The sequence below is a fragment of the Populus euphratica genome, unplaced genomic scaffold, assembly GCF_000495115.2.
Source record: "Populus euphratica unplaced genomic scaffold, PopEup_1.0 scaffold315.1, whole genome shotgun sequence".
In the NCBI taxonomy this organism is placed as follows: Eukaryota; Viridiplantae; Streptophyta; class Magnoliopsida; order Malpighiales; family Salicaceae; genus Populus; species Populus euphratica.
In genome coordinates this window covers 28,963-46,221 of record NW_011500203.1, presented here as the reverse complement: position 1 = coordinate 46,221, position 17,259 = coordinate 28,963, and the positions used below count along the sequence as shown (strand labels likewise).

The window sequence follows — 17,259 nt, the reverse complement described above, 5'->3', positions numbered from 1 at the left end:
TGTATTAAAATTAACAAAAATAAACTTAGTTGAAAATAATTTTCAAAATCATCTAAAAATAGAAATAGAAGTTACGTCAAGTATAGTAATGTAAGGTATTTTTAAAAAATATTTTTATTTAAAAAAATTAAAAAAAATTTGTAAAAAAATTTGATATCAACGAATCTATAGAATATTTAAAAACTCTAAAAATATTCATTTAATACAGCGGAAAGTAAAACTTCAACAACACAGTTTCAAAGGCAAAAAACAAACAGAGGAAAAAATTTTATTTGTGAACAACAACTGATCACACTAAGATAAAAGCTAAAAGAGAATAGTAAATCACTAGAAATTTATATTAGGTATTGTGTTGGTGCACGCAAGACTACATATATCAGTACATAGGTAGGAGGCACGTGTGTTTTTTAACGGCGCGTGCGGCACCTCTTAATAACAAAAATGACCGCTTGTTGTCGATGTCAATGTATCACGTGGAGACACCTTCAATAAAACAGCGTGTGTAGGCCTCTTCACATTGGTCAGGTGTCAGTTTAATTTTTTCTCCCCCCCCATCATCCCCTTTAAAAATCATGCATTAAAGATTATCCTCTATTTTCTTTTTCTTTTTTAATTATAGCCCTCATTATTTTTATTGTTTTGAATTTTTTTAATTTCATTTCATAATACTTTATTTTATTTAGCATTAATATCAAATATAGTTCTTACTTGAAAAAATTATTTTTCAATTTCATCATTTATTTATGTTAGAACACGGGACTCCTATGTAGCATGAAATCTGAAAGGAAAGTCTCGGCACGATTAGATAGGTCAAACAGCTTCAATCTTATTTATGAATAATGATTGACCACTGTTTATTCAATGACCAGAAAGGCAAGCACCAACATTGTTTCGGGAAAGAAGAACAAAAAAGAAGGCAAGCACCAACACTGCCACAATGGTTCCAAGAAGGATAGGATCCAAGAAGAACAATCACCCTCACTTGGGAAACTACAAATACAAATTGGAAAAATGAAAAAGACTTGCATTTTTCTGCATCATCCAACTTCTGCTTGCATTTCTCTATTTCTGCCTCTTGTAAATTTTAGCCAAGAAAGACTTCAACACTGCTTGCACTGCTTTGCTGGGGTGAGCTTCGATAGAAGCTATCAGTTTCTCATAGCTTTTGCTCTCATAGTCGGCAAATACACCCTGTAGAATCAAAATATGCGATTATATATAAGAGAGAGGAAACCTGAAGGACAAAATGCTGCAATTTCTGTATTGCGCATAATAAACCAACAAGTTTGCCAAAAAACTCGGAAGGAAAGTTGCATCGTTACACATCAATCACAAAGTGAAACACTTGTACATTATGTACTCTCATTTCAAAGTTTTTAAGCACTTTTTACTTGAGATCAAGTTCAAACCTGAAGGTTCAGCTCATGATAGAGGGCCTTCACTTTTGCTACATTTACCGGGTCTGCTTTCCCATAGTTTTCCTGGAAGAAAATAACATCAGTAAGCAGTGAGCAACGCTTCCTTACTTTCACTAGAAATAAGAAACCGAATAAAATAATGTGCTACTCTTAACTCTTACATGTAATAATTTCTTTTGCTCTTCGTTGCAAATCTCCAAAGCCTTCACAACCAACCAAGAGCACTTGAAATCTTCAATATCTGTTCCTATCTGATTGCAAAAAGAATATATACCAGTGAGAACTCCAGGCAATCCGATAAGCAGATTAGCCGTTTAATTTTTCCATTACCCCCCGGATTTTGTTCACTAAAACATCTCTAATCCATAATTTGAGCTCACCTTGCCAATTGTCTCTGGAGCACCAAAGCAATCTAAGTAATCATCCTACACAAGAAACATAAGAAGCTGATTGAGGTGCATCAAGTACTAAATTTGAGAAAAGAAAGATGTGTTGCAGCCAACGTAAAAGAAAAAAGATCACACCATTAAGACCTCCAATACCACATTACCTGTACTTGGAAGTAAGTTCCCATCTCAACAAGAATATTCTTTACATCAACATGGTTGTCCAGATTCTCACCCGCCATGAGCAATGCACATGCAACCTGAGCAGATTAAATGACCAATAATGAAATAATAAACCAGACTGGTACATCTATAATGTGGAAAATGTGATATATAAAAATTGGCTTGCCAGTGGGGGATGGTCAGAGAGAACCACAATAATAGAATTCATAGGCAGAAATGTGTTGGCTGTAGTTTACGAGTTGGGGCCAATGGTTCAGTTGAAGTTGAAGCATGAAAGTCTAGATGCAAGAAATAGCGTGGTGGCATACTGCACCATTAAACTATTACAAAGAGTTTATGTGACAGGCACAGCTGAATCTTAGCTAATCCTCCGGATTTCAATAATACTCTTTTCAGACAACCATAATCAGGAAGTGCATACTCACAGGAAGGTAAAATGAGTAGTAGGCGGTCTTGTACAGCACAATTCGCCGGTGTCTGCATATATTTCCAACAAATTCAAAGTTACCAAACAATTTAGAATTGGAAAATAAACCAACAAAGTTATGGAGGCTTCTGTGAGTTTTACCTAAATAGAAATTACTAGATAAGTGAATTAAGAGCTAGTTGCATGCTTAGATTTAAAGGTTTCAATAAATTTTAACACGTCAAATGACCACAAGAATTATACCAAAATCAACTACTTTTGCATCCTCAAGACCTATTTTCCATTGGTGGATCAGGATGAAAACAGATTTATATCCTGCTACAAGCAACAGTGAACTAGAATAATAATGAGAAAAATATAGAATTGTCTATGCTCATGATAGATGCGAGCTGCTTTGTCATGCAATCCTACCTACACATGAGGGTTTTCTCGACGGAATTTCTCATGGGTTGGTCATTTGTCTAACTATGCAGAGACCAGTAACTTTCGGGGTTAGAATATGCTTTCACTTACAGAGACAAGGTGTACTTGGACAAGTCCTTTTCTCCTTCGAGTGTTGTAATCAAATCTATCATCTGTCCAGAGGCTGTTTGAAACTCAACCTGCATAGGAACGGCATATACAAAATGTCAGCACATTTCAATATCCCAAAGTACTTAAGAAAAATGTGGGAAATCAATTACCTCATTGAACAAGTCGAGGAGATCTACATAGTATGCCTTATCTCTAAAGTGGTTTTTGAGAATTCTAGGGATGTGATTGCGAAGCAGAACCCCATCATTTGTTGCAATAAGACCAACCTACAAAACAGTCTATCAAAGTCAATTTTACTAGCAACGGAAACCAAAATGATAGTGGTAAACAACATGCTCATTGTACCAACCTTGGGCAACCTAAACCAGCAGGGTTGACCACGCCTTGTATGGGAACTATCCATAATGTCATCAAGAACAAGAAAATATGCTTGAAGCTGCAAACATTAACGTTAAACACCATAAGTTGATTGTGAACTAGCAGAAATATTATCTAATGAACCAAATAAAAAGGTGAGAAGAGTACAGTTTTCAATAGTCATACCCATTCAATACACCAACCAAGAGCACTTGTGAGAAAGATTTCATCTTCCGTTAATTCCTTTCCTTCTTTCAAGTATTTGTAGCTGTCAATCACAGATAGTCCTCGATTCAGCTTCCCTGGAAAACAAATTGTGATGGTTGATTTAATGTTTCAATTGCAACCTCCAAGGCTGATAATTAATCACAAATATTTAACTTCTTTGTTATGGTTGATTTAATGATTCAATTCCTACCTCCAGGCACATTGTAGTCCAACATCTGCAACATAGAAATGAATATAAAAATTAGGAAAAAAACCAAAAGTCAATCAGCATAAATCCTAAGCTCAGACATATTAATTTAACAAAATCCGGAGACAAAATATCCATCCCAAATTCGCAAACAAGAAAAGCTAAGTTGGCTTCGATACAATTTATAAACCCATCTCTCGAAAGTGCTGTTTGGGTTGCTTTCTGGATCATTAAGCCTGCTAATTATGCCCAAGATTTTCCCAATGCAGTACTTGGAGCATGCAGATGCAGAACAAGGGAACCATGTGGTGCTAGAAAGAATTCAAGATAACGAATATGCAAGACAAGGTAGAGCTCAGGGATAGCTTTTTCTTATATCCTAATTTAAAGCTGTATTGATTGGACCACTTCTGTTGATTTCAACTCTCTTCATACTTCATTTAAACACACAGAACAAAGATTGATGAGGGACTACTTATTTTGACATGATTTCCCAAAGACCCCATCTTTAAATCAAGATCTTGTTCACTGTCTGGCCATAGCAATTTTATTCTTTACACGGTCAACAAAGATCCTCATGTTTCTCGCTCTACTCAAATTCTTATCCATATAGTGCATCAAAATCATTCTGGGTTCTTACACAAAACAAACAAACAAACCCATAAAACAGCATTTCCAACCTCAGGATTCATAATCGCATTTCCATTACCAATCAAATCAAGCAAAAACACACGCACCCCAAGACCAATAAAACACAAAGATCGAAACTTTTCACTAACTGATGCAAAGAAAACCAAGAAAAGGCCAAAAAGGGAGTACCCTCTCAACCCAATCACGAGAATCAGGACTCCATTCGAAAGCAGGATCCTCAAGAAGCTCTTTCTTGAGAACAGAGTAGACATTCAAGAACGTTGACTTCAGATCTGCCATGGCTACTGACTTCTGGTCGTAGGTGTTAGAGGAGACACACACAAGAAAAGAGGATTGTGGTGAAGATGGTAAAGTTAGAATGGCCCCTCCTTCCTTATATGGAGGAGGAGGAGATGATGTTGTCTACTATATATTCCTGTTCTTGTTGCCTTTAGTGATGGCCCCGTTTTTTATTTGCATAAAAGGGGAGTAAAAATGAGAGAATAAGTGGAGAGGGTCTTCTTCTTGTTTGAATTCTTAGGTGTTCCCATGGAAGGAATTACTTTAATTTGTTTTGATGAAAATTGAGGGATTTTGGATTATATGACAGCAGCATCTAACATGCCGAAAGCCCATTTATTGAAATTGCTCAAAATATCTCTAGCTTGTGGAATCCATTTTTTAGTTCGGGATTCTTTTTATTACCGCCAAGAAACAATCGATTTGCGAGGCATCCATTGATTCCATTACCATGAGTGGATTGGCCTTTGCTCGGAGCAAGTAAGGAATTTAAAGAAATGTAGATTTGGAGTGAATTGCACATTTTTATTTCACGCCTGCGGAATCGCAAAACTACAATCAATCAATGTATTAATATGTATACTTGGAAACTGATCTTGGTGTGATCAAATTTACAAAAATACCTTGCACGTTAGCATCATACTCTAAATGCGTATTAATATTGCGAGTATCACGTGCGGAGTCAGGAGTTTGAATGGACCACCTACCTTCCATTTTTTTAAATTGATTAAAAAAAAAAAAAAAAAAACAAATGCTAAGAGGTTTCTTCAACGCATGAGATTTTGGATCGTCAACAAAAAGATCTTTAATTTATCCCTCTGTAAACTTGGGCGTTTGAAAGGACAAGAAGGGGTCCCATTCCATTTGTTTTAAACCTGATAACAAATATTTTTCTAACAGGCTATAAAATATATTTTTGTTAGAAGTTTAAAATCTATATTTTTTTTTTGGAATCAATATTTTTTTTATATCTCATTAATGCTTCATAACTACAATATTTGTATTGATTCTTATTTTAGGATAATCAATATATATTATAAGATTAATTATGTTATTATGTTGTGTAAAAATTTATTTTGTTTGTATAAATAAAAAATTTATATGTAAATTTGAGCTTATATAAATATGAAACTCTTGTGAATTTAAAAATTAAGTCAAAATTATATATAATTTTTGGTTTTAAGTTTTTTAAAAAAAAAAAAACATTGAAAGTGACAAATATATATATATATATATATATATATATATATATATAATCATCCAAATCAAACAATAAATAGCGAAGAATTGGAATCATTGTATATAATTGACAAACTTAAAACGTTACGATTCATGTGTAAAATATTCTTAGAATGTCTTGCATGCAATGTTTGAATATAATGTCTTAATCAATTATTTTGTCTCATGCATCAAGCTTTTATTTATTTTTCTTTGGATGAGAAAAATGAAGAAGTTTGTGCTACATTGCGTGCTCTTATTTCAAAACAGAAAAAAAAACAATATAAATATGATGGATATGTGTTTAGTTGAAAGTGTAAAAATAAAAATATAAAATAAATTTGTTTATAAGATGAACTTAAAGTGAATATTTATTTTTTCAAAACAAGAAACATAGAAAAGATTTGTTCATTCTATTTTTATTATTTTTAACCAAACATAAATTATCAAGTTATTATGATTATTATTTAAAAAATTGATTTTTTCTGATAGGTTGGCTTGTGATCTAAAATCTACATTAAGCTAAGTTTCAATAATATTAACAATAATAAAAAAAGAATTTACATATGTAATCTAATAAAAAATTTAAGGTGATTGTCAACCTAGAAAAAATTAGGTTAAAATCCATTAAACTTTTCTCGTTGTTTTTTTTCTTCAAAATAAAGTTATTTTTACTATTTAATAAAATAAAAATTTTAGATTAATTTGTATTAATTAATTATCTGTCTAAATCAACTATCGAGTTAAAGTTTAAAAACTATAACCAGGATCAAATAATAGAAAGGATATTCTTGTAATTTATCCATGGAACTAATTATACAATCAAAATCTTTGAAAAAATCATCGAAGACTACATCACATGCGATTTACATTCTCCCTATTGTTTTTCATTACTTCCATGAGAATCACACCTGCAAGGTGCCAACCTCACACGGACTATCCAGATTTTGCCACCAAGCACACAAAAACTTGCCTCTCTGGTCTCTGAAGCTCTGATCAGATGCTTCCAACCCTGTTTTGCATTTGTATTCCCATGAAGTACTAGCCGCAAATGATCACAAAATCCATTCAAATTGGAGTCAATTTACTGTGGTCAAATGGCAAGAGATCCAATGCACCAAACGGGACGGCATTAGCACGGAGCAAGTCGCAAGCACACAAGTTAGACATAAATAAACTTGTGAAAAGCCACCATTGTTGAAAAGGACCAGCATTTGAGTTGCAATGGCATTTAAGATAAGTCCAAATTGCCTATTCAATGACATTGGTGGATCTCTCCTAGGAGGATGAGCCGTCAGGGTGGAAATTTGGAGTGTGACAGCATGACATCTGACTCGAGCTAGGCTAATAGCAGTTGCTAATAAATCTGAGCGGAGGGCTGGTAAGGACTGCAAAATGCTTCAAGGCTGACAAAGTCTGCAGTCAGTAATCAGAACCAGCCTTTTGACTGTTATAAAATTAGCGTCTTTTTGGCATCCCCGTCCATGACAAGGAGGATGTCTAGCTCCTTTTTTATTCCTTGGTTCGGTCTACAAGGTATTGGATCTGGGCTAACATTTTGGGGCAATAAGATGTCTAAAATATCTGGGCTAATGGCCATATTCTTTGTGGCTTGAACCACATGAATGCTTCACTTCCATTATCCAACCACTTCTTGCCAATTGTCGAAATTCCACAAGGCCATAACCCCTTCAAAAGTTCGGAGCACAAAAGTGACTTCTAACATCCCAACAGCATCACATTCCAAAGCTGCAAAAATTTGCTCCTGTTCTGTTCTGTTCTGTTGCTGCAACATCTAGAGAATGAACACTGCAAAAAGAGCTGCTCAGCTTCTCTCAACTCAGAACATTAGGTCCTTCTTAGACTCTGCTGAGGCCTTTCTCTTTGATTTGATGGTAAAGTCCTTTTCTTTCCAATAAAAAAATTGTTTGTTTTAGCTAGTGATGGTGAATTATGATATCAGATTTTGTCCTGAATGGTAAATTTGTTTGATTAATAATATGTGTAGGTGTGATTTGGAAAGGAGACAAACTCATTGATGGGGTCTCTCAAACAATGGACTTCCTTCGTTCTAAGGGAAAAAAAACACTTGTTTTTGTGATAAATAATTCATTAAATTCAAGAATGCAATGTGCCAAGAAGTTCCATTCACTTTGGATTTCGGTTGATGAGGTCTGTTTCTATGGCATTTCAATGGAACTATAATTCCCTTTTTATGTTTTTAAGCTCTTTCTTGCTGTGTGTTTGAATTGTGGACATTTCCGAATATTCCCTTTCTTGGGCAGGCCTTTATCACTTGTCAACCTCCACTGTCTTACAGCGTAACACTAATTTTTGAAATCGAGTAGAGACTTCATGTTAGATCACAGCTCAGTGGTCTTTTAAACACCAGTTTCATCATTCAAGTGCCTTCTACCTATTGTCTCAAACAGTGAGGTTCCTTAAAAATGGTGACATAGTTTTTGCACCATCTATAAAATCTTGAAGGCAGCGTCCAGTTGGAAGGAGGCTTACCTTTTCTCCTCGTAGATGCTTCACTTACAACACTTTTGTCCTGTACAATGATCTATCCATTTCCACTGCAGCTGTTCATCTTCTTTTACAACATGGAAGCATTAGCTATCTTGTCTTTGCTTTTACCTGTATCTTACATTTGGTCTTAAAGGGAGCGGACGTTTTCTACCATGTTTTTTATTTAACAATAACAACAATTTACCATACGCTCTTGTTTTACACAATATTGTGGCACCAATTTATTGCAGGAAGATGGTGAAAAGAGAATAGGGCTGGATCAAATTCCCTCTATGAACATGATAAGAATGTAAAGTAGCAACTTGGCTGCAATTTCTTCGAGCTTCACTTGTCTATTTAGTTCTGTTTTCCTGTTTGAGGCTTGTAATGGTGCAACTCCGGCCTCTGGTTGGTGTACTTGTGGTTGGAATAGATCCGCGCATCAACTGTTACAAGCTTCAGTAAGAGTTTCTAAATCCTACGTTACCTCTTCTACCGTGTTAAGTCTGCTGTATTTTGATTCCGTCATGTTGTTATGAGATTTTGAGCAAGATACTATTTGAAATCGATTTTTTAAGGCAACAACAGAGCATAAGTTCACTTGTCAGCTTCTCTAAGATTCAAGGATGAAAAGATTTCCTGCCAATTAAACACTAGCTGAGCGGCCAAGGCATGGTTAGGTCTTAGTTAGATATTTCCTTTGTCGATGCAAAATCCGTCGAATCGACATTGATCCCCAATTTGATTCCACAAGACATCTCATAGCAGGGGCTGTAATATAATAATAATAATAATAATAATAATTAAGAGCTACATGCTTCTTGTTTCAAGTTAAATATTGAATCGACAGGTATGGAACCTTATGCATGCGTGAGAAACCAGGTTGCATTTTTATTGCTACGAATCGTGATCCAGTGGGACGTAAGACTGATTTATAAGAGTGGCCTGGCAAGTAATTAGATCTTATATTAGAACAAGACCTTTCACCAGGCAGTTTCACCTCTTTAACTTCGCTTCTTGGTTTCAGGTGCAGGTTGTATGGTTGCTGCCACATGCGGTTCAACAGAGAGAGGGCCTATTACAGTTGGAAATGCTCAAGTCTCAAAAACACAACAATTGGTCATTTCATACTGACATCATCACTAACCTTTGACAACTTATATTCTCACAGGAGACTGTTTGTAGATTAAATATTTAATGTCCTGTGTTTTGCAGCTTTCTCATCGGCACCTCCAAAATGTGCATGGTGGGTGATAAACAAGATGCTGATATTTTATTTGGACAAAATGCTGCCTACAGAACTCTCCTTGTTCTTTCAGATAGACTGATTTCTCTTGTTTTTGAATTCCCTCTTACCCTGAAATAGAATGTTAACTCAAAGCACACGATGCTGAAAAACTTGCAGGTGTAGCAACAAAAACTACTCTTCAAGATCCATCAAACAATGTCCAGCCAGATTATTATACAAGTAAGGTGTCTGACCTATCTGATTCACTGGTACCATAACCTCATTACATGCCTTTCGGTCATTCTCGTAGGCCTTTGACAGTGCTGGTAGTGGATTCCTGTTAAAAATCTCAGGGATTGTTGGGCATTTTTACAGGTATTGTCTTACCTTCGATGCCATAATTCTCAGAATTTGAGAACAATCATAATGGTATCATCTTTCTGCTTGATTGCTTCCTGCTTGCAAAGCTATCTGACAGAAACACTAATAAATGTTCATTCCAAGAACTCGCAAGTTCTTAATTACAATCTTCACATCGGAGGAAAGTTTACCATAGTGAAACAGACCAGTAAGCTAACAACTAGCCACTTGCATAGTCGCATTTTTTGCTCATTGTTCATCGTCTATGCCTCTGTTTCTAGCAGTGTCCTGAGAACTACTGCACGATAGAATTGATTTTTTACGACACCTTTAAAAGTAGCATTTGAGAATGTTAATTAACACAGGAATTTCAAGTCATTGCTAGTTTGCGTTGGGATGTCGATTTCTGAAATTCGTCAAAATTTTTGCATCTAAGATCACCCAAAGCAAGGAAGAAGTTTGTTTAGGCTACAGTTTCAAAGCATGAGAGTTTATCCAAAAAAGAGATCATGGCAAGGCTTCATTAACCTCAGAGAATACTCATGTTTCTTGGATTTTTATCTATCTATCTGTGTATCAACCCTCAATCCCAGCCTAAGATGCAAGATTATGTTCATATGATAGGCAAAACTGATCAATGGTTTCCATAAAAGGAATTTATTATAGATTGCTTCATCATGTAGCTGGAAATTAATTGTCCCGAGTACAAATAAGAGCGAGCTTCATACATGTGCTCTTAAGGTTAAGGGAAGGCGGAAATCAAGAAGGGGAGGAAAAGGAATAAAAAACACTTAGGTTTCTTATGAAGGATGAACCTTTTTAGCTGAAAGTCCCTTCCAAGCTGTATTCATGGAAGCAGAAGCAGAATTAAGTGCAGCCTCCATGTACTTCGTAGAAGCAACAGTTGCAGCTTTCTCCATTAGATTTCCCATGTTTCTAGCACTCTCAGCAGTCTTTTCTAAACTTTCCAGTTCATTCCTTGCCATGCGTTCCATTTCCACTTCAAACCTCCTAAATTCATCTATGGCATCTTCCATGACTGTATCAAGATAATCCTCAGCTTGTTGCATAGCCACTTCAGCTTGTTTGACTTCCATTTCTTGTTCAAGTTCCATTGCTGCCCATGAGTTGTATGCTTCTGTCTCAAAGAGTTTCATAAGGTTATCAATGGAGGAGGGATCGAAGTTTTTGTCTTGGCAAGCTTGGTTGGAGAGCAAGGTGAATTGGGAGAGGAGAGCTTCCATGTTTTGTTACTGTAACGCCTGAAAATATGAAAAATGATGCAGATCTAGCTACCAAAATAGCAAACCTTCCTTTAAGGTACATTACCAAAAAGTTTGCCCTAGTGGGTGGGGAATCTTGGAATCCTTTGAGCCCCTAATGCTTATTTCTTAGTTTCAAGCAATCAATCCTGACCATCCATTAAGTTCCTTTGAACTTTCATGGTTAGATTCTTAACGTTCAGAGATCCATTCCAAGTTTCGAAAGTAGAATGATCTTTTTCCTTTGTGCACGGGGTAGGGTTACAGCAATGGATGACTTTTCTTATCTCATAATCCTTGTGTAGTGGACATAGGGTCCCCCTGCCAGCTTCACATCGTCAAAGAATCATCAATTTTCTTGTCCTTTCTTGTACTCCATGGCAAAGCAAACTTTATATATATATATATATATATAAAACAACAACAACAACAACTTCATTAACTTGATTATTGAATTTGAAGGGTAACTTAGTAAGATATGAGAACAACAACAACAACAACAACTTGATTAACTTGATTATTGAATTTGAAGGGTAACTTAGTAAGATATGAGAAATTTAGGAAGCAGAATTGGGATCGAATAATTTGTTGGGATGTGCCACAAATACTAGAAAATTGATACAAAAAAAATATTGCTCAATGTTAATCATGGTTATTAAACAGATTAGTTCCGTACTTTAATGATTCGAGATCTAGTTTAGACTGAATTTAATTTGAATTGCTTGGAAAACTAATATGATTAAACTGGTGACTCAACAAGTAAACTTAATTACTTTCTGCTTAATTATCTTGTGTGTGTAATTAAAGAGAAGAAACTGCATAGCTATCGGCACTTTGCATCAAAGATGACGGTGCTGGTGGAAGCAAAGGTGGCAGCCCAGTGAAAGGTGATGCCCCCGCTAGAGTTGGAAGCCCTGGAAATAATATTGAACGCAACGGTGGCAGTACTACTACTATTATACGCAATGGTGGAAGAGGCGTTGGAGGCATTGGTACCAGCATCGTTCCTGATGGAGAAGAATGTACCATTTCGAAATTATGTTCAAAGCGGTGGTGGAGAACAGAACTACCATTGGAAAAGAATCATTCTTCTTCGCTGGAGAATAAGCCAGCACTCGGGGGTTCCAAGGCGTGTGAGACCGAACTGGAAAGATAGGCGGTGGCGATGGAAGTGATGAATGCAGTGGATGTGGTGGTCGTCATGGTGGGATTCGAGGGAAAGGGTGATGATTATCAATGATGGGAAATACGAGCAGTGAAATATATTTAATTTCATAAAACATTTTTTTGTTTTGTGCTCTGGCCCATCACAAACTTCTAGAAATATGACATTAGAGTAGTTTTTTAAGTTACAGCAACTGATGAAGTTAGATTAGATAATTTAGGTGCCTTGATGGTAATGTCAGTAGCAGCAACAGGTGGTGTTAGAGCTGGAAATATTTTAACATCACTGGATCCACATTGGCTCTTGTACTAATGGGAATTAAGTTACAATTTTATTATTTATCAAAGGTCATGATCATTAACCTTAACCCCAGTGTAGATGCTGATAAACGAACCTGTCATTGAAAAACAGGACACCCCTCCACCTGAATGCCAGGGGCGGTAGGACAAGTTGCCAAGGGACAATGATCACAAACCTCCAAGCCCCACCAGGTTGGTCCATTAATGTTCTTCAACTCTAATGTAAAAAAGAGGAGAATTGCTAAGAAAGCAACTCCAGCATCTAATCCTGCTGATAGGATGTAGTTCTGCCTAACCCACCATCCTCTATATCTGTTGTAGACAACCAAGTTGAAGAAAATGCCTACAGCATACCAGCACATGTAGTTCACAGCCTTGACTGCTGGCATACCTCCTGTGCCGCTTAAGATAATAGGCACATTAACGTACTTGATCCATGTCTTTTCGGGGAACTTGAGGGAGAGTATCCACACTGGCACTGGTGCAAGAAATCCAATGAGAAAGAAATAGTTCATCTTAGAGTACAAGCCAAGACGTCCAAACATTCGCATCATCTCCCGGGCATGTCCATGGGCTTCCTACTGGCAGTTTTGATGGATGGCATATGTTTTCCACCGAGGTAAGGAGCCACCAACCCGTGCCGAATTAGACTGAAGATGAAATTATAGTCCCTATTAGCTGTTACAGACATAAACCAACATTAGTTTTAATTCTAATGTCGGCTTCAAAGTTAATATATCAGGTTATCATGAGACAATGTGTCCAATTTGATTTTAAATTTATACCTGGACAACAAACATGGACTTGGGGGGAATTTTCATGTAATGTCCCAGCTTGAAGTCTGAGAGGAAAAAGATTGCTTGAAACAAGCTAAAGGTGCCATAGGTCTTGAAAGCAACATTTGCAAGGGGCTTCCCCGGATACATGTAACCGATTATTAGCTCAGTGAGAATGTTGATTCCCGGGACCTGCACAACCATTTTGACATCAATATAGGCTCAAGTAACACAAACAGGTTGGAAACTTAGTCTTCCAGGATCATACCTGGTTTGTAGTTGCTGCAAGAACACCAACTGGAAGGGTGAACATGAGAGTCAAGCCAGTCGCCAGTAGGACACCCCAGTAAGGAAGTTGTAACTGTCTACCAAAGCCTTCACAAGTAAGCAAGGCTAATCCATAAACTACAATCAAGAGTGAATAAAACCACCATTGAGGGACAGCTTCATAATTTTTCTTCATTATTCTACTGTGGACATCAGCGTACTTGTCTTGATATGCTGTTTTTGATTGATGCCAAATTTCTCTGCAAACAGAAAGATAGGCTAATCAGACATAATAATAGGTTATCTGTTGATGGAATGCAGATTAGCATCATCAAAAAACTAAGAATCTGTTGATAAATACCTTCCATGGAAAAGTGCCACATGAGTTAAGGCAGCAGCCAATATAGCAAAGCTAATACCGTAGGTGTAAACGAAGAAGATACTTAGGTTGACTTTGCTGTAGCCATCATATCCTGGTTTACTTAATTCAAGGGTTGTCTCATTTAGAACTCTTGAAACATCGTAGGGTTGTCCACTAGCATCGAAAACATGTGAAGAGAAAATGGGAAAACGTTTGGCACCATATGAGTTGGTCCAGTAAGCTATGGGGATTACGATGTAGAGAATTATGATATAGCCAAATAAATTGTTGATAATAGCAAATCCTCGAGTGGCCAAGGGAGATCCTAGGAAACCAGCTATGGTAGACCGATCGATGGCGAAAGAGCCAACGCCTAGGCCATGAAGACCTGAGCCAACTTGTTGGGCAGTGACTGAATCCTTCCATATCCAACAGGCAATGGAAAGAGCAGTCATAGATTGGAAGAGATAGCCGGGGACTATATAGTATGCGAAGCTTGATACAAGGACCACGAGGAAGAACTGCAGCCTCGTTAGGCCTCCCTTACGCCTGATCTCAACTTCATGCAATGCCCTGGAGGATTCGAAAGAAAAACGAATTAGAGAAGAGAAAAGAGGAGATACTTATCATAAACTGATAGAAAATGGGGTTGCAGGAGACACCTGAAGAGGGAAACTTGAACCAGAATGGAAGGCCACCACATGTAAGGGGAATCAACAAGGAACTTCCTGAAAAGTCCAGCCCATCCATATCCTAACAACTGAATGTTTCAACAAAATTGGAAGTAAGCATGTTTTATTAAGCATATTGAAGAAAGAGCAAAGCATTAATCAATACTCCCCAAGTCATCACCTGCATTTTATTTTCACCTCAAGAAAAAAATTGCTGTGGAGTTTAGGAGAGGTTCATCTGAGTCGTCTGCGTTAACAACATAGCTGGTACTGTTAGGAAATTCCGACCGGTGATGTACTGATATTTGCTCATAGGAGGGCCAAGCACACTGACACAATATTTACGTGGTTCGACAAAACCGCCTACATCCACGGGAGAGAGTCTATATTATTAGAGATTAGAGAAAGAATACAAAACAAATACATGGAGGAGAAAGATCATTTCTCTCTACTCTACTTCCAGCTCTCTTTGCTGCACTTGCAGTTGCTGCCATTGCAGCTCTCTTTTTCTCTCTACTTTCTTCACATGCTCACAATCCTTGCTGCCATTGCAGCTCTTTCTTTCTCTCTACTTTCTTCACATGCTCACAATCCTCTTCTCCCTCTCTCATTTTGCTCTCTCACATATGCCTCTATTTATAGGCATTTATGGAGGCTCTTTTTCAACAAAAGTGGCTGCCAACTCCAGCTCTTCTTCAACAATGGTGGCTGTCAACTTTTGACATCTTGGATGGGTGCACATGGTTGGTGCAACTCCAGCTGCAGTTGCTGCAATAGTTAATGGTTGTTGCACATTAATGGCAACTAACCTAACAGGTACTGCATCTATATGACCATGATAAAATGCCTTCACGATGGTGACAATAGCCACCGCAGCAGCCGGACTTGATCCAGAATTTGCAAATATGGTGATCAGAACATGTTCTTTTAAGTTGAAAGGCCCTGGATTCAATGAAAGTGCCCATTTAGTTCGGGGAAACCGAATAAATTTGCTCGGTAAAACTGATTCCATAAGCCTTCCTATTGGCAGTACAGCAATCTGAGCTGAAACTGATGTTACATAGAGTATATTTTGACGGTAACCAAAGAACTGATTCACAAATGCTAGAAGAGCACAACATGTGATCCCCAAAACCCATGTTCGAAATGTCAAGCATGGTAATGTTGGATCATCTGTAATCGGCACTGTCAGCTTGACTTGCTCGATTAGTGAATCGTTTACCTCTTCTGCAGAAAATCATGTTTTAACAAAGACAAAAGGAGTCAGCAATCGTTGATTAGCGACGATAGTTATTAGATAGTGAAATTATTAGAGTCATGGATTGCTAAATTTTGTTAAATAATTATTAACGATGCACAACAACAATAGCCATTTTAAATAATATAAAATTATTTTTAAATCTTTATTTAACGACTTAAGCTTTTAAATTTATATGATTGTTTGATAAAATATTAAAATTTTATTAATAATATCATTAAACTTTTAAATTTCACTATCTTCATAAGGCTTTATTTAATAATTTAATATTTTGGATTGAGATGCTTTTTAAATTTATGGTATGATTATTCTGATATACTCAGCGATGATTTTTTTTTTTTACAGCTAACTGAAGTAATATGCATGCATAGAATCGCAGGCAAAAACTTCTTACACAGACCATGTTTGGGTTCTGAATTCCTCACTGGACAAAAGAATGTTAAATTTAAGGGTGCAAACCATTCATGAGTAAATTCCTAAGCTTCTATCCTATCTGTTCATATTCAAAGAGTAATCTAGAAACTCTTTCAGGACTAACTGCTGCAGTTCAGGCAGTGATTTAGTGTCAGCTACTGTGCAATCCTTAGGAAGTGCAACTACAAGAGATCGATGAATCATTAAAATCGCAGACTTATAATTAACCTGCATTAGCTATGAAAAGAAAGTGAGTACACTGAATTATTTACCTATCTCATCAAGAATCTTGGCCTTGGTCGAAAGACGAGTCCCATTACCATTAGTCTCTTCATGCTCCATGCTCCTATACTTGCACTACCTAAAACTATAATGTGGTGAGACTTCTAACAACAGAAGTTTTCAATATATACGGTTCCCTGGCTTCGTGATTGCTCTTCGTTTCTGACGAAAAATCCAAGCAGGGAACGTTAGATCTGATTCTTGGAACCTCCTAGTTGGAGGAAAGAATCAGTGAAGATTCCATTTCCCATTTACAGGGCATGGAAAGTTATTATCATGGGGCATAGCCAGTGAAAGGATGAGCTCTTTGCATTGGTGAAACATAAGAAAAGAAGATGATGCACCAATGTTTTCTTTTTTTTCTACCTTACATTTATTATTCATAAGATCTTTTCTATGGTTTTAGCAGGTTCCTATTAATCATAACGTCAAGTAACATTCTGTAACATAATTCCAAGCAAACTTTGCATCCCAAAAAGTCCACTAATAATTGAAAAATCTTCTGGAATACCAATTAAGGAGGAGGAGCAAACACGA

The 17,259-nt window shown here is 36.7% G+C and overlaps 2 protein-coding genes, 1 long non-coding RNA gene and 1 pseudogene across 3 annotated transcripts; 1 reads left to right on the top strand and 3 right to left on the bottom strand.

Moving 5' to 3' along the window:
- Positions 1-806: 806 nt before the first annotated feature.
- LOC105111935 (farnesyl pyrophosphate synthase 1) lies at positions 807-4,925 on the bottom strand. Its single transcript, XM_011007427.1, has 12 exons — positions 4,540-4,925; positions 3,724-3,748; positions 3,492-3,607; positions 3,298-3,384; positions 3,098-3,214; positions 2,928-3,016; positions 2,413-2,464; positions 1,969-2,064; positions 1,799-1,843; positions 1,580-1,669; positions 1,410-1,481; positions 807-1,191 (listed from the first exon to the last, which is right to left on the bottom strand). Exons 1-12 carry the CDS (start codon positions 4,648-4,650, stop codon positions 1,063-1,065), a joined length of 1,029 nt encoding a protein of 342 aa, XP_011005729.1. The 5' UTR covers positions 4,651-4,925; the 3' UTR covers positions 807-1,062.
- A 2,448-nt stretch (positions 4,926-7,373) lies between these two features.
- Positions 7,374-8,618, top strand: LOC105111932 (uncharacterized). Its single transcript, XR_839678.1, has 3 exons — positions 7,374-7,763; positions 7,877-8,040; positions 8,154-8,618. It is a non-coding gene; the product is annotated as an uncharacterized LOC105111932 (long non-coding RNA).
- A 1,980-nt stretch (positions 8,619-10,598) lies between these two features.
- LOC105111934 (uncharacterized) lies at positions 10,599-11,334 on the bottom strand. Its single transcript, XM_011007426.1, has one exon. The coding sequence runs from the start codon at positions 11,209-11,211 to the stop codon at positions 10,768-10,770; it is 444 nt and encodes a 147-aa protein (XP_011005728.1). The 5' UTR covers positions 11,212-11,334; the 3' UTR covers positions 10,599-10,767.
- A 1,361-nt stretch (positions 11,335-12,695) lies between these two features.
- Positions 12,696-17,058, bottom strand: LOC105111931 (oligopeptide transporter 1-like; annotated as a pseudogene).
- Positions 17,059-17,259: the final 201 nt, after the last annotated feature.

Excerpts from the sequence above, each read along its gene's own strand:
- LOC105111935 (XM_011007427.1), bottom strand. The coding sequence starts at position 4,650 with ATGGCAGATCTGAAGTCAACGTTCTTGAATGTCTACTCTGTTCTCAAG. Across the intron at positions 3,385-3,491 it reads TTGGTTGGTGTATTGAATGG|CTTCAAGCATATTTTCTTGT; the intron begins GTATGACTATTG and ends TAATGTTTGCAG. Across the intron at positions 3,017-3,097 it reads TCCTCGACTTGTTCAATGAG|GTTGAGTTTCAAACAGCCTC; the intron begins GTAATTGATTTC and ends GTTCCTATGCAG.
- LOC105111934 (XM_011007426.1), bottom strand. The coding sequence starts at position 11,211 with ATGGAAGCTCTCCTCTCCCAATTCACCTTGCTCTCCAACCAAGCTTGC.